The 22,915-nt window shown below is 41.7% G+C and overlaps 1 protein-coding gene across 2 annotated transcripts in view; it reads left to right on the forward strand.

The window, feature by feature from the left end:
* sh3pxd2a (SH3 and PX domains 2A) overlaps nucleotides 1-20,171 on the forward strand; it is a 78,734-nt gene extending 58,563 nt beyond the window's left edge. Inside the window, exons 8-14 of one of the 2 annotated variants that reach the window (XM_023326983.1) lie at nucleotides 2,242-2,355; nucleotides 6,756-6,839; nucleotides 9,640-9,757; nucleotides 9,845-10,173; nucleotides 15,654-15,703; nucleotides 16,820-16,939; nucleotides 17,093-20,171. In XM_023326983.1, the coding sequence (XP_023182751.1) occupies nucleotides 2,242-2,355; nucleotides 6,756-6,839; nucleotides 9,640-9,757; nucleotides 9,845-10,173; nucleotides 15,654-15,703; nucleotides 16,820-16,939; nucleotides 17,093-19,006 (2,729 nt within the window). In that variant the 3' untranslated portion in view covers nucleotides 19,007-20,171. The remainder of the gene's footprint in view (nucleotides 1-2,241; nucleotides 2,356-6,755; nucleotides 6,840-9,639; nucleotides 9,758-9,844; nucleotides 10,174-15,653; nucleotides 15,704-16,819; nucleotides 16,940-17,092) is intronic. The other variant, XM_023326984.1, reaches the window with a different exon arrangement.
* The last annotated feature ends 2,744 nt before the right edge of the window (nucleotides 20,172-22,915 follow it).

Genomic DNA, 22,915 nt, shown 5'->3' on the forward strand with positions numbered 1-22,915 from the left:
AAGTGTCATGGAACAGTTCTGTCCTCTTTATGGGTCGTCTACACAGCTGTCAGCAATATTGTAATCCTGTTACCACAACAAATAGTGTGTATGTATGTGGGCGTGGGTGTGTGAGTGGGTGTGTGACATATTAAATATAGCACTTTTTTTTCTGCCAGCTTTTTCTTTTACAGGGATCTGTGGGCGTTTCCCAATCATGGCTTGACTCCACATTTATTTGTTTAATTCATTCTTAACTAACAATTATTGGCAATGCATTGACAGTTTGATGTATTCTGATTAACAACGTGGACAATATTTAACAGGAATATTTGTTAAATTTGTAAGCCATGCAAATTTGGTGTTTCAAGCCACTTACATCTCATTATTTATTTATTCAAAAATAAAAACACACATTTAGATGGCCAACTTGTTGTATTTTCATAAAAAAAAGACATAACTTTTGCTCTTAATACCCTCTTTTAGGTCTGTTAGGATTACCAAAATAATTCTTTTCTCTAAATGGCAGAATAACAAGATACATTTTTTAAAGATTTTGTTTTACTTTCTTTAAATTTAGATGTTTACATGCACTACTACTATGCCTTTAAGCTTTTTGGGGAAGCCCAGACAATGATGTCATGAATTTGTAAGCTTCTGATAGCTTATTTCAATTTGAGTTAAATGGAGGCGCAACTGTAGATTACATCAAGGCAGCACCTCTAACAGTTCCTTATGTGACATCACGGAACTGAAAGGAAATCTCATAATATATCTGGAAGAAAATTGTGGAACCTGCTAAATTTAGCCCCTGGGTGTTTTGCTACAGAAGGACTGATGCACTTCACCAAATTAGATTGCATAATGAGAAGAGACTACTTGGTGGAAACTGTGAAGTAAAACCTCAAGACATCAGCCAGGATGTTAAATCTTGGGTACATATTGGGCTTCCAAATAGACAGTAACTCTAAGGAAAGCACCAGATTAGTCATAAGCTGGCCCTAAAACAGCAAAGTCATTGTTTCAAAGTGGCCATCACAAAACCCTGATCGCAGTTCCATAAGAGATTTGTAGGCAAAGCTGAAAAGGTGTGTGATCAACAAAGCCCTCAAACCTGACTTGGTTGCACACGATCTCTCAGGAGGAACGGGCCAAAGTTCCCTCAAAGTAATGTCATAAACTTGTTAAAAATGTTTCCGTTAAGTCAATCAGTTTTAAAGGCAATTATACAAAAATAATTAGGAAATGTACTGTATGTCCAATTTTGAATGTGAAAAAAATAATAAAAACTCTAAGTAGAAATAATTATATATTTGGTCTAAAACAGCAAAAACTTAATCTTATATAAGACAATAAAACAGGTGATGTTTTTAGCATGCAAAAATGTGGTTTGAATTATCTCTCATTATGTTGAGAAAACCACATTAAAATTGTTGTGAAAGTGACAGTTTTTGACAGTTTTATGCTACATTTCTTCAGATGGTGCTCACACAGTTTATTTTGCACAGTTTCTCATAGTAGAACTGTTAGCCCACATTTTTGACTCATGAACAAAGACATATCAGGTCAGAGCTTCACAGAGTGTACCCTGCTTTAGAGGAGGGCATTAACATAAATTGCTTATTTGGCAGAAATTTTGAGACATAATGAGCACATGCGTGTACTTTAGCACTCACTCACTTATTCATTTCATTAAAATCTGACTTTAAAGTGGATCCCCATATCCCCTTTTGAGGCTGTCAGCAGAAAATTGTCATCGTCTCGAGTACAATTAAATCATGTCATCTCCTGCACAGCAAATGGACAATTTGGCCTGAGAATAGCATTTCAGCGGTGTCCTGCCCAATAAAATGTTTGGCAGATTGTGATGAAATGCAAAAGGAAAAGAAAACTTTGTCATGAGTCGACCCGTAGCCTGGCAGTGTTCATGCTGATGTTCTTGGCAGTGGAAGCGGTCACCGTGTGAGGAAATTCACAAGAATTTTCATGCAGGTTTTGATTTATGGTTTGTGGTTTAAAATGATATATTAAACATGAGCCTTCTAAATAAAACAAATATGAACCAACTTATCAGAAGTGTCTGTAAAAATGAAAGAGCAGCTCATCGTGTTTTTTTTTTTAACAGTACAGAGATCTATTCCTTGTTTTTACTAGTGACGTTCATCTACACTATTTTGATACTTTATGCACCTTGAGGCTTGTTGTGAAACAAAAATTTGCTGTAAGACCTGTTGTTTTTCAGCCTCTGTTGTCTTTTGACAGGTTGGTGGTTTGTTAGCACTGCAGAGGAGCAAGGTTGGGTTCCAGCTACCTATCTCAACTCCCACAATGGGACACGGGACGACTTGGAGCTGGGTGCTTCCAAAGCAGGGGAAGGTAAATCACTGCACAGACTTATGTTGCCACCCACCTAAATACATCCTCAAATATTTTGTTATTTAACCACATAGCAGTGCTTAGGAAAAGTCCCCTTACATTTGTTCAACTTTTGCCTATGCTGAACACACCTCATGATGAACCAGGGTGGTGGCAGCTTCATGCTATCAATCAATCAGACTTTATTTATAACACTTTTCATACAGCCTGGTGAATTGCAAAGTACTTTACAGAAACAGAAAGACAGAAACACAACGCAATTACCAAAAGACCAAATCAAGTTTAAAAAAATGATTGATTCCAGTAGTTGTTGATGATAAATTAAACATGGGAAATCTATAAATTATAGTGGTTGGGAAGCTGTGTAAAATTTGCTCTCCTGGCAAAATAACTAGAATGAGAGAAAAAAATAAGTCTTTGGAAATCCAAACCCAGATGAGATACTTCCCTAAAGACTCCACCTGGAGATGGTCCTACAAAGTCTTGAATCAAGGCGCCTGAATACATATGACAGCTACAGTTTTCAAATTTTATTAGAGTTTTTAAACTTGAAATAAAATGTAACTTTACAGTTACGTTGGTCTGACACATAAAAATTCCAATGAAATACACTGGAATTTGCACTTGTAACGTGTCCAAATGTGGAAAGGTTCCATGGGTGTGAATACGTTTTCCAAAGCACTGTACCCACACACACAGCAGAACCTTTGATCCACAACAGAGTGGGGAAGACTCAGGTGAGTGTCTCTGCAGCAAGTCCACACTGACAGCTGAGGTCCAGCAGCTCTGAACACCTCTCTCTGTCTGTCTGCCATTACAGCTTCACTCTAACAGAGTTTAGATTCAAACCTGAGTAAACACCAAGAGGTGCCGGGAGGGACCCGGCTGCAGTGTCTGAAGTGATGTACTGTAAAGCCGTAGGTAGGAAGGATACAGTGCAGCATTTACGGCTATGGCCACCTTGGAGTGAGCTCACAAAAGAGGCACGAGCTTTCATCAGCAACAGAGACAGAAAAATAACATCATATTTCACAAGTCATACTGTTTGAATTATGGCTGCGGTTACAAAAGAAAATCAGCTCTGATGTGACTTAACACTGTTTTGTGCATTGTCTGCTTATCATTGCAAATTGATGCTGAGTGTTGATGCTAGGGTTCGTGAGTTTTCTGAAGTCAGAGAGAGCCATCCAAGGCTTTAATAGCAAACACACTTTATAGAGATTTGTTTTCACCAGAATAACAGGCTGAAGTCAGGATCCAGTCAGCGTTATTTCCCTGTTGGACGCAGTGATAGGCCTTTGCCGAGTCTAATTCTTAGAATGTAAACGGAGAGCATTTAACTCAACCTGAAACAGTTCAATCAGTGAAGGCACAGTATTAATGGAGAATATACAGGACTTGCCAATGCTCTGGTCAAACAAAGAGCTTTTTTAGAGCACAGGATTCTGTTGGCACTGAACTTCTTAATGACTCCTAGATGAGCTAAAACAACAGATGAGGTGTGGCCAATACTGGAATGGCTCCTGTGTTTGACCTCCTGGATACATACACACATATGCATATAAGATAAAACAAGGTTTATTTGCTACAAATGTGCAAACATGTCTGTGCCAACTCTCTCCATTCAGTTGGAGGTAGCTAAAAGTTGTTATTTGAGTTTTGTGCTGGAGGGGTGGGGAGGGACAATCTGTCAGTTTAATTAGTGTTTATGTGTCTACTCAGTCATGAGAATGGCATGAATCTCATAAAGATCCTCTTTGTCAGTTCTTCACCCATCTGTGAAGCACAGTTGTGACAGAAAAAAAAAGAGTTCTGGAAAACAGATATTAGAAGGGGATGTAGAAAAGAAAGAAAATAAGATGCAGTGCTGTGGAAAAAGTATTTCCCCCCTCACATATTTCAAAATGCATCATGAAGAGGAAAAGGAATAAGTCGCACCTGATTTTAAGTCGCAGGACCAGCCAAACTATGAAGAAAGTGGGATTTTTAGTGTGTTAAATACAAACATTTTGTAAAAAATGATGAAGGAGAATCTCTGGCCATCAGTTTGTGAAGTTATGCTCAATAGTGTCTGAGTCACGGAACAATAATCCTTGATGTAATTTTTTAAAAATGTAAAAATCAAGTTCTTTTTTAAGAAACCTAGTCAATTCCTGACATTTTTGATGCTGTAACATGGTGCTAAACAGACTTTTCCACTGTGGTTGAATTAAAACAATACATCAAAGAAGAGTGAGCCAAAATATCTCCACAGTGATGTAAAAGACTCATTGCCAGTTGTCATAAATGTTTGACGGCACCTGTTGCCCTCAAACAAAAAGCTACTAGGGGGCAATTATATTTTCACAAAGTGGCAGGTTGGGTGGGATATAAATACTTTTTTTTGCTGAAAAAAAATCAAATCAAATCATCATCTTTAATCTTCTTTTTTATATATTATTATATTTTTATATTATTATATTTGTCAAAATATGATTAATGATTTGAAACATTTAGGTGTGACAAAAAAAATGCAGAAATAGACTAAATCTGTAGGGGAGCAAATCTCACTGTACCATACCTTTGAAACTGAGGCAGTGTGTCATTGTCCTTCTTTTGCTTTGTGCAAGCTATAGCTTTTGGACAATAGATTTGCTTCCCTATTGAAAGACACATAATGTTGCCATGATAAGTGGGACAGTATTTTAAGCAACAGCTCAAAGGAAAGACTGAATTTTACAAGAGCAAACTGCTGGCATTGGTATGTCAAAAAAATCTGCACAAAATTTTACATTTCTCAAATTTCATCTGCTCAAACTGTTCAAAACTGAAATGTAAGAAGGCATTTTGGCAAATGAGGGGGATTTATGTACCAAACTATTTCTGTCCTCCAAGTAGTTGCCAGGCAACAAGTGGATAGTATTGGGAGAAACAGACTGGCATATAATCCCCATATAAAAAGACAGAACTTGTGATTTTTAAAAAAAAACTCAATGGGTTTTATATAATAGCTTCAAAACATTTGTACCTATTCAGAACGGGTCTGATTTGCAAAAGAATTAAACAACAATTGTGACAATCAAATCTGAGCAAACCAGAGATTGTGTAGCCGTCAAATTCACAAAGTTCTCACTAAGGATATATTTACCTGGACCTCTCTATACGGCGAGAGACTAGTGTGAGCTCCTCTTGATTTATTGAAAGTAGACACCCCTTATTAACAAGAAAGCATTAATATACTTTTTTTTTTTAGTCTAGCACACCTGTAATCATAAAACTGCAGTGTTTAGGGTGTTCATACAGTGCATATAATAGATATAAAATTAGGTGCTTAGTTTGTAGATGAAGCATAATTTAGCGTAATTCGAACCATTACATGGCAGTAAAGTACTTATATGAGCCTTGCTGTTAGCTATGTACGCACTAACAGATATTAGTGATTTACGTAGGAAAATGTAGAACCCCGACCGATTGAAAGAGATTGTGCAAAGAGCAGTGGTCAAAGATGGAGAGTGTTTTTCTTCCATCTTTGTATCTTTTATGTCTACTGCAAGAGAAGATCAGTTTTGGGTTGTAATTCAAAACTCTTGTTTGACACAGAAATATTTCAAATGTCCCGCCTCTACTTGAATTTGATGCCTGTTGTTGAACCTGATGCATTGTGAATAAGATGCTGATAGAGCTCAGAAATGATGAGCGAAATTATGAACCTAAAAGGGAATGCAACACATTTGTAGTGATCCAGGTCTTGGTTTTATGATTTTTCATCGTTAAAAAAATCATAAAAACAGTGACAAATACTAAGCAGTATTTGTCACTGTTTAGTGGCAATGTATTCATCACATTTACATTCATGTAAATAAATGTATTCATCACTACGCTGCCTTGTCTTTTATTTGATAATTAAAAAATTTTTTTTAAAAATATCTTCAAAGAAAAAACTCATCTGGTTTAGTATGTGACCCAGGTAGAAGAGACCATTTTGGTTTCTCCTGTTTTGTAAACATAACAAAAACCAACTATGGACCATTTCAGCTGTACCCCTCCAACAGGTGGTTAACTCAGTTAGCTCTCTTAATTAATCTACATTTCTGCAACAGCAATGTGTGCACCATATGCCCAGACACAACATGATGAGAAAACCATTTTAAGAACATCCTAATTACTACATCCTAATCTGCTCACTGTGGCAGAGATGTCTTGGTTGCAACACTTCCTTTCTAATCATCAATCCATCCATCCATGTCTAACTGCTTATCATGGTTTGTACTGTTGTCTTGTTTTTATGTCGTCTACGTAGCTAATAACGGGTCTCCTCTGGTCTGGCCCATGTCATTTGTGTGCTGTGTGTTTGTGTAACATTTACGCCTGCTCTTCATGTCTCCATGTTTGTTTGTTTGGTAACCACGTTCATATGTCAGTTACTAAGCGACATAAGGCTCATCTGAAGAGGCTGGACCGGAGATGGACGCTGGGGGGTGTCATCAGTCGGCAGCAGAGCCGAGGTGAACTAAGATAAATTACCCGTTGTCTCCCTCCCTCTCTTCCTTCCTTCCTTTGGGTTATTGTTCTCTTTCACACCATTCCATTCATTGTCTCTCATCACATGACTCAGTTTGCTCCTCTCTCCACATGTGCATATTTGTTCTGTTTTACATCTCGCTTTGTCTTGCAACTTAAGCCATTCATCATGTAGCGCCATGCACAAAAACTAACCACTCATCTCATCTAAAAAGAACCAGTAATGTTAAATTAGCACCTTAACAAAGAAAAAACTTACTCCAGTGAGGGCACCAACTATTAATGCTAGACTCAAATTATTCTTTTATATTATAGTCGTAGGATGTGAGTCGAAACTAGCAATCTGAGCTTTGCAGAAAATCATTACACACTCATCTGAAAGTAGTTACATAATAGACCTTGGAATGCCTTAGGCTGCATTTTAGAGCTGTATTTTACTTTTTATGAGGAAATTAAACATGTATGTAGATTTGCAACGAGTATGGACTTTAGCAAGAAAAAGCAACTATCTTGCAGTGGTTCAGATATTTACAAGTACTGACTGATAAACAAAAAACCTCATTAATACCTGTCTTAGCGGTCTTTTGATTATGAACAAAGAAGAAAGGAAAGGGAAGGCCTATGTTTAGCTCTTGGCAGTGTGAGCTCCTCTTGGGATTATAGAGAGATGTTGACTATGTTGATGTGTTGACAAAAAAAAAGAACTTTTTGCAGACTCTGCAAGAATAATTTATAATGGTGTTGCAGGCAGTGTATGTTGCGGTCAAGATGATGTCTGATTCAGAATTTCCCTCTATGCTTTTTCTTAGGAAAACACTGAGGCAGTGTCTCCCCATATGTCCACATGGTGTTACATCTGTTAGATTTAACACCATGTGGTTAAAGTCCTAAATGAAAGAGGAATAAAGTATATGACATTATGAAGTGGCTATTAAGTTGGTTCAAATAAATAAATTTGCTATTGTTGCACAGAAAAGTACTTTTTATATGCTGTTCTCCCTTTTAAACTTCCCTCATCTGTTTAGACAGGAACTGCTATAATAACAGGAAACAAAGATATTACTCTGCCCCTTGGCCTCATGGGAATGTAGAAATGAGCCTGATGTCTTTGCTTGCTATTATGTGCAGATTGAGGAGATGATTCCTGTCACAAGGCCATAGACACTGGGATTTTGCCCCCTATGTGTTGCGTTTTCTAGTTCAGTACTCTCAGTGTAACACTAAATATAGTATTAGTGTGATAACTGTCATGATTAACATAATTTCATAGCATTTGTTATGTTGAGTTATGATTGATGTAGTGCCTTCCTTAAATATTCATATCCTTAGAACTTTTTAAAACATTTTTACATATCACAACCAACTTTGTGATCACAAAGTAGGTCATAACTGTAAACCCAGTGATGCTGTAGTTTTTAAAGCTTCTCATAGATACTTAAAAAAATGTGGCATGCATTTCTATTCAGCCACACAGTATAAAACGATTGAGGTCTGAACTTTGACTAGGCCAGTCTAAAACATAAATATGCATTGATCTAAACCATTCCACTGCAGCCCTTTTTGGGGTCACCATGCTGGAGGACGAACCTCCCCCTAAGTTTCAAGAGTTCTGCAGACTCTAACATGCTTTCTTCCAGGATTCCACTATTTTTGCATAACTAAAAGTAGCACCACACTTTTCAGATTTGTGGGTACAACAACATGGCAAAGTGTATGAATGTTTATGAGGCATTGTAACTGATAGCAGATTGTCAGTGTAGTAAATAACTGGACATAAAGGTAAATTGAAATGAGTCTGTTTGCCTCCAAAACGATGGAGTATGTCATCTCCATCTTTTATGTTATTATATATATGTTTGCCTATATATATAAACATATATTAATATGTTAATAATTGACATATTAAATGTTTATTCAGTGGTGGTGGGGGATTCTGAATCTTCCTATCATGTAGTGTGTGTTATTTCAAGAATTAGCTAATCAGAGAACCTTTTCATTCCAAATTTCTCTTCTACACATACCACATGTATGTCCCAACATCTGGTGGGAGAATAAGAGAAAAAAACTTTTATTTGTTTTTGCACGTTTTATTTACTTTGTCAAAAAACTCAGATCTAAGCCAATTTTTCTTTTCATTCCTTCCATCGAACCATTTTTGGTTTTGTTCAGGATTAATTAGAGAACAACAGACCTTTTGAATGAAAAAAATATGTTATTCTACCACCACCACCACGGTGCCTCACTGCTTTTTATGGATGTTGAACATCAGAATAGTGCTCAGTGTACAGTGCTTACAGTCCTCATGCAGCGTGTTGTACCTATTAGTTCTTAGTTTTATATTGTTATTTAGATCCTTGCTAAGCAATTACCTTAATACCTCGACGCACGCCATCTGCGTAAGGCCAGAGAATTCTTTTTAACTGCTGCAATGGCAAAAACGTTTTCTTAAAGGCATGAATTTATAGTGTCTTGTAGTTTTTTTTACTGCATTATAAAGTTATTTTGGCTTCATTAAAAAATTATAAATACTGATAATGCCAGAGAGCATTTTAACACATGAACTAAGCACATCAGTGCAACTGGCAGCTGAAACATTTCACAAAAATGTGATTCAGTCGAAGAAAGACGGATCTCTCTATCAGTGCCTTCTATACCATTCGGTGCCAGCGTTTCATGAAAACTTTCCTTTTTGCTTTTTCTTTCGTGGCAATTTATATTTTGTTTTAAGATTTATGACATTTGTCAGATCTTAGCTGTTTTTTTGTCATTCCCCTTTTCTAACAGAAGAGAAGTACATCACAGTGCAGCCTTACTCCAGCGAGGGCAAAGATGAAATTGCTTTTGAGAAAGGAGTCATTGTTGAGGTCATTCAGAAGAACCTTGAAGGCTGGTGGTTTATCAGGTACGCCTCTGCTCACTTGCTGTGGACATTTTTGTCGGCCTTCATATAAAAAAAAGGCCAATTTTACGGTTGTCTCTTCTCTCGCAGATACCAAGATAAAGAGGGCTGGGCTCCAGCTTCTTACCTCAAGAAAGTGAAGGATGATTTGTCTCCCCGTAAGAAGACTGTCACAGGCCCAGTTGAGATCATTGGAAATATCATGGAGATCAGCAACCTGCTAAACAAGAAAACTTTAAGCGAGAAGAATGTGCAGACTGAAGGAGTCCCTGAGAGCCCCCAGGTTTCCAGGAAGGAGATCAGCTTGCCGATTCCCTGCACTGAATCCAGTCTAGTTAATGCTCCACAGGAGGGAAAAATCAAAATAGAGCCTGCCTCACCGGCTGTAGCCTGGGTAGCCCCACATCGAGTGGAAATAGGTCAGTTGTGGCAATTGTATATTATGTTTTATATTGAATAACTAATAGATTTGTCTCCATTTGGCTCATCATTCATTTCTCTTTTGTGATAAATGGTGTCTTTTAAATCTCTGAAAATTCTACAAATCACTTTACAATGTGTTTCAATATCTATGCATTGGATGCTTTTTCTTTGTTTAAGCCACACCAAGACATATAGCAAGATTGATGTGCACAAAATCTACACAAGTACATTATCCTCCTCCTGTCATGTTGGATTTTAATTTCCTTGCCCACATGCAGGTGCGCACAGAAGAACAGATTTTTATGGTTACGAGGGTTTGTTTTAATGAGGTAGAATTGAGACTGGGGGACGTCAGGAGGGAACGAGAGTCCAGGTAGGTTCGGGGGTCCCGGGCCGCAGCGGATCAGAACTGTTTGGAGGTGCCCACCAACGAGACGCGCCTGACCGGTGGAGTTCCAGGCTTGGCTCCGGGAAGCGGGATCAAGATCAACAAGTGGTAACCATCGAGCGATGACTGGTGGTTCCACCGCTTCTTAAGAAGCCAGCCGCTGGTTACCGGAATCCAATGCAGGTGCGTCAGGCTGTCAAACTCCTCCGCGTAGCTCGTCTCTGGAAAGATCCCTCACTCCAACCTGAATCCTGACAGTACCCCCCCTTCAACGACCGCCACCTGGCGGTCCAGCGACGCTCCTGGGCCTGGAGGCGTGAAACTCACGTAGAACCGACGGGTCCAGAATAAACGATCTGGGAATCCAGGAGCGCTCCTCCGGGCCGTACCCTGTCCAATCCACCAGATACTGAAATCCTCGTCCTCGCCGACGGACATCCAGAATCTTATTCACCGTATAGGCTGGAGCTCCATCGATGATGCGGGCGGGGGGAGGGGAGGCAACCGGAGGACACAGCGGGCTAGTCCTCACCGGTTTCAACAAGGAGACATGAAACACGGGGTGCACCTTAAGAGAGGGCGGGAGCTTAAGCCTCACCGCAGAAGGGTTTAACACCTCCCGAATTTCAAAAGGGCCCAGAAATCTAGGGGACAGCTTCCGAGGCGCGGCCTTTAGGGGAATATCCTTAGCTGAGAGCCAAACCCTCTGACCAGGACTATAGAGAGGGGCCGGCTTCCTTCTCCTATCCGCAAAGCGGCGGTTCAGGGCAGCGGTGCGATGCAAGGCCGCTGCGGCGGCCTTCCAGATGCGCTGACATTTGCGGATGTGGCCGTGGACCGAGGCAACTGCATTCCTCGGTTCGTCAGAGGGCAGGAGAGGGGGCTGATACCCCAGAGAACACTGAAAAGGGGAGAGACCAGACGCAGAGGAAATGTGACAATTGTGTGCATACTCAACCCAGGGCAGATGGACGGACCAGGCGGAGGGGTTGGAGGAGCACAGGCAGCGGAGCGTAGACTCCACTTCCTGATTCAGACGCTCGGTTTGCCCGTTGGTTTGAGGATGATACCCTGAGGACATCGATACCTTGGCCCCCAGCGCGCCACAAAACTCCCTCCACACTCTGGACACGAACTGGGGCCCCCTGTCGGACAGGATCTCTGTGGGAATTCCATGAAGCCTGAAAACATGTTTAATGAGCAACATGGCGGTCTCCAAGGCCGACGGCAGTTTCCGAAGGGGAACCAGGTGACAGGCCTTGGAGAACCGATCAACAACAGTGAGAATGACCGTAAAACCCTTTGAGGGCGGGAGGCCAGTGACAAAATCGAGTGCAACATGGGACCAGGGACGTGCCGGGATGGGTAAGGGTTGCAGGAGACCACAGGGCGGCTGGTGCAGGGACTTGTTTCTCGCACAGGTGGGGCAGGCTGAAACATACTCCTTCACATCCCTGTGAAGGGACGACCACCAGAAGGAGCGTCGGATAAGAGCCACGGTCCGACTGGTGCCAGGGTGACCAGAAAAAGGAGAGGCGTGGGCCCAATGGATTAAACGGGGACGAACAGAGAGGGGAACATAGATACGGTCCGGAGGGCCGGTGCCCGGATCAGGATCAGACTGTTGAGCTGCGAGTACCTGATCAGAGATGTCCCAGGACACCGCCCCCAGGACGCAGGAACTCGGGATTATGGTGTCCACGACAGGAGCTTCGTCGTCCGAGGAGAACTGTCGGGAGAGAGCATCCGGTTTCACGTTCTTCGATCCAGGTCTGTAAGAGATGAGGAAGTTAAACCGGGAGAAGAAAAGGGACCACCTGGATTGCCGTGGGTTCAACCGCTTGGCTGCCTGCAGGTAGGACAGGTTCTTGTGGTCTGTCCATACTACGACCGGAAGTGCGGCTCCCTCCAGCCAGTGGCGCCACTCCGCAAAGGCCAGCTTCACCGCCAGCAGCTCGCGGTCCCCCACATCATAATTCCTCTCCGCGGGCGACAGGCGGCGAGAGAAAAAGGCACAAGGGTGCAGCTTGTGATCGGAGGGCGAAACTTGGGACAAAACCGCTCCCACCCCAGAATCGGAAGCATCCACCTCCACCGTGAACTGCTGAGCGGGGTCCGGTTGAATCAGCACCGGGGCATCCGCGAACTTTTGCTTCAAGACCGAGAAGGCTGCATCCGCTTCCGGGGTCCAAGAAAACTGGGACTTGGTGGAGGTAAGACAGGTCATGGGTCCCGCGGTCTGACTAAAGTTGCGGATAAACCTCCGGTAAAAGTTGGCGAATCCCAAAAACCTCTGTAACTGCTTACGAGAGGCAGGAGTCGGCCATTCCAGCACCGCACGAATCCGTCCCGGATCCGGCTTCACCCGCCCACTCTCTAAAATGAACCCCAGGAACGAGATGGATGGCACGTGAAACTCGCACTTCTCTGCCTTGACATACAAACTGTTCTCCAGCAGGCGCTGGAGGACCAACCTGACGTGTCGTTTGTGCTCTGTCATGTTCTTAGAAAAAATCAGGATGTCATCCAAGTAAACGAATACAAACTCGTCCAAATAATCCCGCAGCACGTCATTAATCAGGGATTGGAAAACGGCCGGGGCGTTCGTCAACCCGAAGGGCATGACCAGGTACTCGAAGTGGCCCACCGGGGTTTTAAAGGCGGTTTTCCACTCATCGCCCTCCCGTATACGCACCAGATGGTAAGCGTTCCGTAGGTCCAACTTAGTGAAGACAGTGGCGCCTTGTACGGGTTCGAAAGCTGACGAAAGGAGGGGGAGGGGATACTTATTCTTGATCGTGATCTGGTTCAAACCTTTAAAATCAATACATGGTCTGAGTGAGCCGTCTTTTTTTGAAACAAAGAAAAACCCGGCCCCTAACGGGGACGTGGACGGGCGAATAATGCCTGCAGCCAGTGACTCGTTAATATAAGTTAGCATGCTCTCTCTCTCTGGCCTCGATATATTATACAGTCGACTGGAGGGCAACGGCGCGCCGGGAAGGAGATCAATAACACAGTCGTAGGGGCGGTGGGGCGGGAGCGAAAGTGCTTTATTTTTCCTAAACACCGAGTGCAGATCATGGTATTCCGGAGGAATTCGAGACAAATCCTGCTTTTCCTCTTGGTCCTCCCGGGTGACGTCACATCGAGGATTCGGCCGGGCCGACTGTAGGCAGGTTGCGTGGCAGGACCTACTCCACGCGTCCACTCTCTCCTCAACCCAATTAAGGTGGGGATTATGCCGTCTCAGCCAGGGGAAACCCAGAACCAGAGGAGACTGTGGGGAGGGAAACACAAAAAAGGTCAACACCTCGCGGTGATTGCCTGAGACTATGAGTTCCACAGGTTCGGTCTGTCGATGAATGGTTGGCAGAGTGCCACCATCCAGAGCCTTAACCAGGATAGGCGCCTGAAGCGTGATCGTGGGAATATTCAGTAGCGTTACTACATCCGCATCGATCAGGTTCTGCTCGCACCCTGAATCAATCAAAGCCGAGATGTTTACTGACCTTTGGTTGATGGAGAGGGAGACGGGAAGAGAATGTCGGGATTTCAAACCGGAGCAACCACCCACCAGGACTCCCGTGATCACTGGTGGGCTCTCCCTTTTAGCCGAGCGGGGCAGGCGGTGACGAAGTGGCCTGTGAGGCCGCAATAGAAGCATGCCCGGGCTTCCAACCGCCGCTGCCTCTCAGTGGGGGAGATCCGTGCTCGACCAACCTGCATGGGTTCATCAGGCGAGAGCGCGTTCGGGGAGGCGTCATCGGAGGTGTCCTGTACAGGGTTGTTTGAAAAAAACACAGGTTTAATTTCCTTCCTGCCCCGAGCCCTTCCCCGAAGCCGGTTGTCGATCCTGATGGCCAGGGAGATCAACCCCTCCAAGTCGGCGGGTTCGTCCCTGCAAACCAGCTCATCTTTAAGTGTGTCATCGAGAGCCTGGATAAAAGCTCCTTTAAGAGCTTTGTCATTCCACCCAGACATGGCGGCTAAGGTACGAAAGTCTATGGCGAATTCAGCTACTGAACGGGAAGCCTGCTTCAGGTTCCAAAGCCGGTAGGAAATCTCAGCGCTGGATTCGGCGTGACCAAAGGTTTGCTTAAACTCGTCGATGAAGGTGTCAAGAGCCGTTTGAGTGAGAGCTATGAGACTAAATTTCGCTTCTGCCCATTTGAGAGCTTTTCCCTTCAACAGTCCAACCATATATGCTATTTTGGCGGAGTCATCAGGGAACGAGCCTGGAGCTCGGGCAAAAACAATAGAGCATTGCAGGAGAAATCCACCGCACTTCCCGATTTCACCTGAATAATGTTCGGGAGTCGGGGGTGAAATTTCCCGGCCCCGGGGCAACCCCGCCGGTTCGGGTGGAGCGGGAGGCTCCGCCCGCGGCGATGGAGCGGGGTTCGCTGCTCCGGCTAAGTTCAGAGGCTGCATGCCGGAAGCCAGTTGTGAAGCTAATTCCGAGACCGTGGTTTTTAGTTGATCCATCACCTGTCCCTGGAAAGTCTGCTGATCCAATAGGGCGTGAAGCATGGCATCATGACGCGCTAGGTGGTCGGCAGGGGTTGGACCGGGTCTTGTGTGCGGACCTGCTGGGTCAACATGGCTCGATGGTTCTGTCATGTTGGATTTTAATTTCCTTGCCCACATGCAGGTGCGCACAGAAGAACAGATTTTTATGGTTACGAGGGTTTGTTTTAATGAGGTAGAATTGAGACTGGGGGACGTCAGGAGGGAACGAGAGTCCAGGTAGGTTCGGGGGTCCCGGGCCGCAGCGGATCAGAACTGTTTGGAGGTGCCCACCAACGAGACGCGCCTGACCGGTGGAGTTCCAGGCTTGGCTCCGGGAAGCGGGATCAAGATCAACAAGTGGTAACCATCGAGCGATGACTGGTGGTTCCACCGCTTCTTAAGAAGCCAGCCGCTGGTTACCGGAATCCAATGCAGGTGCGTCAGGCTGTCAAACTCCTCCGCGTAGCTCGTCTCTGGAAAGATCCCTCACTCCAACCTGAATCCTGACACCTCCCTGATAAATATGGATGAAAATAGTAACCAAATGCCTTTTGTCTTTCAATTCTGCTGTCACAGGTTCCCCTGTCCTGAGGCAAAAACCTCCGCCTCGAAGAGATGCAACCCTGGTAAGAATAATCCATCTATTTACTTTGTTTCCTAGTTGGATTTTTAACTACTGAGACACATCTCACTAGTTGGTCATTTAAATGTTTTGCACAGTTAGTTTAGGTAAAGGTTACAAACAACAACAGCAAATAGCAAAGACTTCAAAAGCAAAAATCTCATCAACTTTATTCTCTTAGTTATTTACCAAAGTGTATGCCCTTTAACATTTTGTGCAAGTTGTGAAAAAATATAGACCTACATATTTTTTTTTTCTTTTTGGTTTTGCTTTCTGTTTATTTTGATTAAGCAAATAAAGCTATCCAAACCATGTTGGCTCTATGTGAAAAAAAAAGCAACCTAAACCTTATATTATCTGGGTGTACAATGTTAGGTGGCAACGGCTGCCATTGGCATTTCTAAATGGCAGTCAGTCTTTCACATCCTTGTAGAGGACGTTTTATCTGCTTTTTTTTTTTTTTACAGAACTGTGTTCACATTGGAAAAATGTTTGAGCATAAGTGGTCTGTCAAATATCCTAATCGGATTCAAGTCTGGCAAATGTCACATATGGCTATGTGTAGTGTCTGAAATCTTTTAACCTACTTCATGCTGTCAGATAGGTTATATTAAGTGTTCCACAAGACTGACAATCATCTGTCCTCTGGGTACCATAACTCATTTACAATAGAAATCGGAGTTGACAGAGTATGAAGAGATCACTTTTATGTTGCTTTAAGAGCTTTATTATTTAATAAATGACATTATAATTTGAAAAAAAAGCTTTCATTTTGTTTAATTGAGCAATGTTTTTGCTACAATTAGCGAAAACCTAAAAAAAATATGTTTTATGGGTCAAATACTTTTACATAGCACTATATATGCACCTAGGAATGTATAAAATACCATTTAAATTTTAGGTTAACAGTCCTAAAATAAAGTAGTTGTAGTAATTAAACCCAAAATTGTGAAGTAATTTTAAAATAACAACAGAATGAATGAAAATGCAAATCTGCTGTTTCAAGTTCTTTAGTTTTAAGTAAAATTACTCTTTAAATGGAGTGAGGTGCAATAGTGTGCATGTTGTATGCTTTTTCACTCATTTTCAATAGGTTTAAAAGTCTCTTTTTATCATTTAGGGTTTTCAGCTGCCCTCCCCTCCAGAGCCCCCTGCAGTTGAAGCTGAGTATTACACCATTGCAGATTTCCAGTCTTGCATATCCGATGGCATCAGTTTTAATGGAGGACAGAAAGCCGAGGTAAACACCCTTTCAAGTTAAAACTATGAAACAAAATGATAATAAATTTAAATACAGTAAATGCACACAATCCTCTGCTTCATCATTTTAGCATGTTTTCTTAATCCGACTCCTGCTATTAAAAATGTAAACTTTTTTGTTTGTGTACTTTAGGTGATTGAAAAGAATTCTGGTGGATGGTGGTATGTCCAAATTGGTGAGAAGGAGGGTTGGGCTCCATGTTCCTACATTGACAAACGTAAAAAGCCCAACTTGAATCGGAGAACAAGCACTCTGTGCCGCCCAAAAGTACCACCTCCTGCCCCGCCTGTCAAAAAACAGGATTCAGTGGAGACAGCACCTCCTAGCAGTCCGGGATCAGATGCCCCGGAGTCTCCTGTATCTCCTAGTGGGCCAGTTTATGAAGAGCCAGAATACGATGTACCTGCCATTGGAGATCTGGATCTGGAATCTGAGTTTGAGTTTCTGAGAGGGGAAAGTTCTCTGGTGGACTTTAAGAATGAAGAAACGTCCTCTGAAAAAGGATCTCATTTGTCTTCCAAGCCATCTCCTGCTTCATCACTCCACAGCGCCTCCTTTAAATTGGGTGAATCATTTGAGGATGGTCAAGAAGCAGAAGGAGAAGCTGGGGGAGAGGAAGAATGTATCTATGAGAATGATGGCTTCCTGCCCTTCAGGGAGACCCCAGAGAGACAGTGCAGCAGAGACTCAAACTTATCCAAGACAAGTGTTTTGTCAGAAAATGGCAAGACTGCAAACCAGGCATCAGGTGGATGGAGACCTGCTGGTAACAGGCTCAAGATTGACTTGAATGGGACTCCACTTTCAGCCAGATCTGAGCAAGCATCCAGTCCCAAATCTGCTTCATCTGAGTCAACCCCAGATCTCTCCAGACCAAAGAAAGACAATGAAGAAAGCAAGATGACCTCCTTCACCAAGTCTTCCTCTAAATTGAGACCTGTGGTGAGACCTAAGCCACAGCTAGCCAAGGCATCTAGCGCAGAGAAAATGGACATCAGCACCTTAAGAAGACAGCTGCGGCCAACAGGTCAGCTGAAGAATGGCACCAAAAGTAAAGGTGAAGATTCTGAGACAGCTTCAGTCATTTCCTCAGAAGATTCCTTTTCATCTCAGAGTACGTCCGATCTCTCATCCATCTACTCCAAAGGAAGCCGAGGTGAGTCTGACATGGATGGTTTCAACCTGTATCGCACAACTGATCCCTATGAGAAAGTTCAAGACTCTGAGCTCAGCTTCCCTGCTGGGGTGGTAGTGGAGGTCCTTGAGAAGCAGGAAAGTGGCTGGTGGTATATCCGCTGGGGAGATGCAGAAGGTTGGGCTCCTACATACTTTTTGGAACCTGCCAGACAACAAGATGACACGGGAGAATATGAATCCTATGGTACACCAACCAAACCTGGATGCCTCAGCAAGTCCAACAGTCTTGAAAAGAATGAACAAAGGGTGCGGGTGTTGAACAACATCAACCTGAATTTAAAGAAGGTCATGCCACCCATTCCTTCCAAACCTCCAGGTGGTCTCTCCAAACCTGCAAGCTTGTTCAGCTCACTTAAGCAAAATAGCACCAAACAACAGCAGGTTGTCAGACCTCAGTCTGTCTTCATCTCAGCTCCAATCCGAGACGGTGCCAGTCCTGCTGTGTCCCTCAGAAGAAATGAATCCCTCAACTCAACAGACAACCCCCGTGCCAGCCCCACAGTGCGACGCAATGCTTCTTTTGGTGCTGTGCCTCGCAGTCTGCCATCAAACAACAGGAACAGATCTGGTACCGGCAGCTCGGAGTCTTTGGGCCTGAACTCTCCGAAGAATGCTCTTCCAGTGTCCCCAGTCAAACCTAAGCCCCACATCATCCACAATAACCTCAGGGAGGTATATGTCTCCATTGCAGATTACCATGGCGATGAGGAGACTATGGGATTTCCTGAGGGGACAAGTCTGGAGGTTCTTGAAAGAAACCCTAATGGGTGGTGGTACTGCAAGATTCTGGACAATGGCAGGCCAAGGAAAGGATGGGTTCCCTCTAATTACCTTGAGAAGAAGCACTAGATCTCTCTCTTGAGCTGACAGTGCCATAGACATACGTATCCAGTCTTATAAATGCATTGGTTTACTCTAAAAGGCTAATCCGGTACCTGCATTAATACAAGCAGCAAAGTGAAATAGTAACCAAGTCAAAACAGATTACAACTGGTGAAATGAGTCTACATGTTAAGTACCTAAGACCTTGCACTAAAAGCTTGGGATTTAGTGACATAACCAAATAGCAGCAATAATTACTGAATGTTTGCCAGAAGTTTAAGCACGTTACAAAAATATTCACAACCCTTAACGACTTCACGTTACGTAATTTTACGATCACAAACTTCTGTGTATTTTGTTATTAGTTTTTGTCATAGACCAACACAAAATAGTGCATAGGTTTAAAGAAAGTGATTCAATTTTCAGAATTTTTTTTTAACTCAGCCCCTTTAGCTCTAATATCCCTAAATAAATTTAAGTGCTAGTAGTGAGTTGTACATAAAATCTTAATAAGATACAGTGAAGTTTGTGATTGTAATAAGACAAACTATGGAAACGTTCAAGTGTTATGAATACTTTTGCATGGTGCTATACATTTAACTTGAAGACTATCTTCAGTTTTCTAATTCTTGAACCATTTTCTGTAACTTTTAAATGCATAACTTAACACGTTTTAAGGAATTAAAGCTTACTGCATGTATAAAATGATTCATTATATCAACAACACCTTTCACTCATTTTTTTGTGCTAAAGAAAAGCTTTGTTGTCTAAGCTGCTTTGTGTTAGTCACATCATGGTGCTGCATGTTATATACTGTACGTCTCCTTTATGTAAAGCATTTTATTCATTTTTTGTAGTACTGTTCCAAAGAAACAAATTGTGAGCATCTCAGATTTTCAGTATTTTGATTTGTTAGTCATTTCTGAATGAACTTGCAATATCTTTTTTATCTATCCTTTTTTTCTGCAAAAATTAAATCTTGCATCAGTTAAAAAAAATAATTTATTCATTCCTTACACTTGTATTAAAAAAGATCACAGCTTTAAACAGACAGTAACATTTGAATTTCTGCTGGGCAGTAAATTTGACATAACTCTTTTTTTTGGGATGCTTCTTTGTGTTTTATGCCAAATGTGTGACCAGTTACAATAACTGAAGTGCCAAAAATGACTCTAATAAATGCACTTTTTGACATTATGTGTATTTTTTGTTGCACAAAGTTTAATAAGTTTTCATAATTCCACAAATAAAGGACACTTCTTTGAATTACGAGGGGCGAATACAATAATAATAAAAATAATAATATACAACATTATTAGGCTTTCTTTAAATACAAAAAACTAAAACCTGAGTCTGTTAAATTGTAATCAAAGGCTTAATTAGCATTAAAATGATGATTAAAAGAAGTAATTACCTAGAATAATTACCAATTAATATCTTGAATAATGAACAATATAATGACAAGGTTTCACAAGACGTAATCACTGAGAGGATCAAACAACAGAGTTGTTTCCAACCATTAAAAAGGGAAAATGTTGTCTAATGCAGAGTGTGTTTATGTGAACAATAATCTCATCTTGGGAAAGAAGATGAGATCATTGTTCAGATAAACAAAAAAACAAACAGTTTGATTGGTAGTGTTATTAAAATAGATCATGTTTGATTACTTTGCATTAATATCCTTAATCCTAAGCCATAACCATTAGTTAGTTTTAGATTTAGGAAAAGCAGCATGTTTGGCTCACCAAGCTTTTTAATTCATCTACAAAGGGGAAATCAAATGGTTTAAGTTACCAGAGTTGCATTTTGAATTTTGCAGACTATTATTCTGCAACCGTCAGCTGTAAACAGATTAATGGGAAACTAAAACACTTAGATAGTTTTACAGAGACAGGTGCCACACATTAATTATTAGATGAAGTCTCTCCAACATAATCAGATTAACTTGCAATATGAGATACGTGAATCAGTATATTAGATTATTTGTGTCATGCTAATTTTGATCGTATCCACATAAATTTGATCATTCTCAAGGTAAGAAACAGCAGAAATGACATACATGCAGTGCTGTAGAAAATGTTATATCCACTCATAATTCGCATGTTATTTATTTAGTCTCAAATTAATATGGGCCCTTAATGACACATTGTTACACACTGAAATGAACAAAACTAATGTATTTTAAAGTCAGACATGAGTTCATTTATACATTGTCAGATTTCTACATGCATGATCAAACATTTTTAGACTTAGACTTTTTTAAATATATCTGTAAATAAATACAGTATATGCTGTATGTGCACAACTGAATGTTATACATGGATGACTTTTTGGAGGCATCAGCAATCTCCTGGCATAATTCTACTCAGAAATTCATGAATCATTGTCCAATTTGGAAGACCCATTTGTGGGATTTCTCCTTCCTCCCTCCTTGTCCCTCTGAATTTGACAATGGTCATAATGGCCAAACATTTTAATTTTTATTTCAGCAGACCACACAACAAGTCTCCAAATATCAAAGTATTTTTACCTGAGTGTACAGTCAACATTTTTCTTTTTATATTGCTTTTGGACAACTGGCTTCTTCCTTGCTGACTGGCCTTTCATGACTCCTTTCACTCTGAATTACTAGCTTACTAACTTTCTAAATTATAGGACAAGTTGGTGTTGTGCCCTTCTCCTAGGGTCTCAGGGACACAGAATCCCCTGGAAACACACACTTCCATGGTGCTGCCGCCTGGTAACTGTTAAAGGGGTGGTATTATGTATTCTCCAGGCAAAGGGTGCCTTTTTATTGCATTTAAGTATTTTAAATATCAGTGGACACATGCAAAAAAGCTGAGCAGTAATCATAAGATTAGTTCATCAGCTGTAAGTTGGAAATAATAATTAACAGAAATAAACCCTGAAAACTGTGTGTAAGAGGATAATGTTTTTACCTGTGTGGATGGAGTTGCCCAAATATATAAACTTTTCAGTAACTTTCTAAATTACTGAACAGGGCTTTATACAGCATGTGTAGAATTAATGCAGAACATACTATTAACCACTGGAGGGCAACATTGCACAATATCTTAGTAGGGATTAAACACGATCACAGTAACCTACTTGGGGACTTTATCAGCTTAACAATTAAATAGTGTGGAAGTGACAATGATCAGTTCACACTTTCTAACATAGTTGTGATTGATCTTACAGTTTGTCCAATAGGACTGACGAAGAGATGTCACATCCAACTGAACACCAAACACCAGTTGAGCGGTGCAACAAGAAGAGAAGCAACCTAAAAACTCAGGCTCTCTGATGTCTGGTTAAGATTCAGAATCAATACTGCCTACTGCTTTTTTTTGAAATCCAAACTTAATACCTTAATAGATGGTGTTTGTGTTTGGCCAAGCAGCTGTCTGGCAGAGATAGTACAACTCAGCTTGAGCAAGTCTGGCAAACCCTTTGAGCCTTTAGAAGGCTGGCGGCCAGGTTCACTGAGAGGTCTTAGTGGAAATTCTATGTGTACACAGACACTGGCGAAAAACGATGCATTCATGTCACTTTCACAGTCACAGACTCTACCTGCACGTTTCCCTCTGAGACTACTCAACCACGAGTGGCAGCCGCCACTGCCCTGTTTCATGTCTGGACATCATAGGCTATGGATTGGGCCATTAGACAGTGCTGCAGCAGAACCCCACAGACAGGCCAGCTAACATCATAACTGATGATGTTAGCTGTGGCCAGGTCTACATACCACAAATGTAAACACTTTCCTTGTGAGTTATGGTCGTTTACTAAAAGCTCTTGCCTGTGTTATTTGCATAGTATATGCCGCAATGTTAGTCAAGAACACTTGTGAGAAGGATTGTACAGTACAGAGCACCTTTTTGGTTTCTATCTCCTTTCCAACTTCAAATTTCTGCTAAGTGTTACCATCAAATATTT

This window comes from Xiphophorus maculatus, chromosome 22 (genome assembly GCF_002775205.1).
Source record: "Xiphophorus maculatus strain JP 163 A chromosome 22, X_maculatus-5.0-male, whole genome shotgun sequence".
NCBI classification, from domain to species: Eukaryota; Metazoa; Chordata; class Actinopteri; order Cyprinodontiformes; family Poeciliidae; genus Xiphophorus; species Xiphophorus maculatus.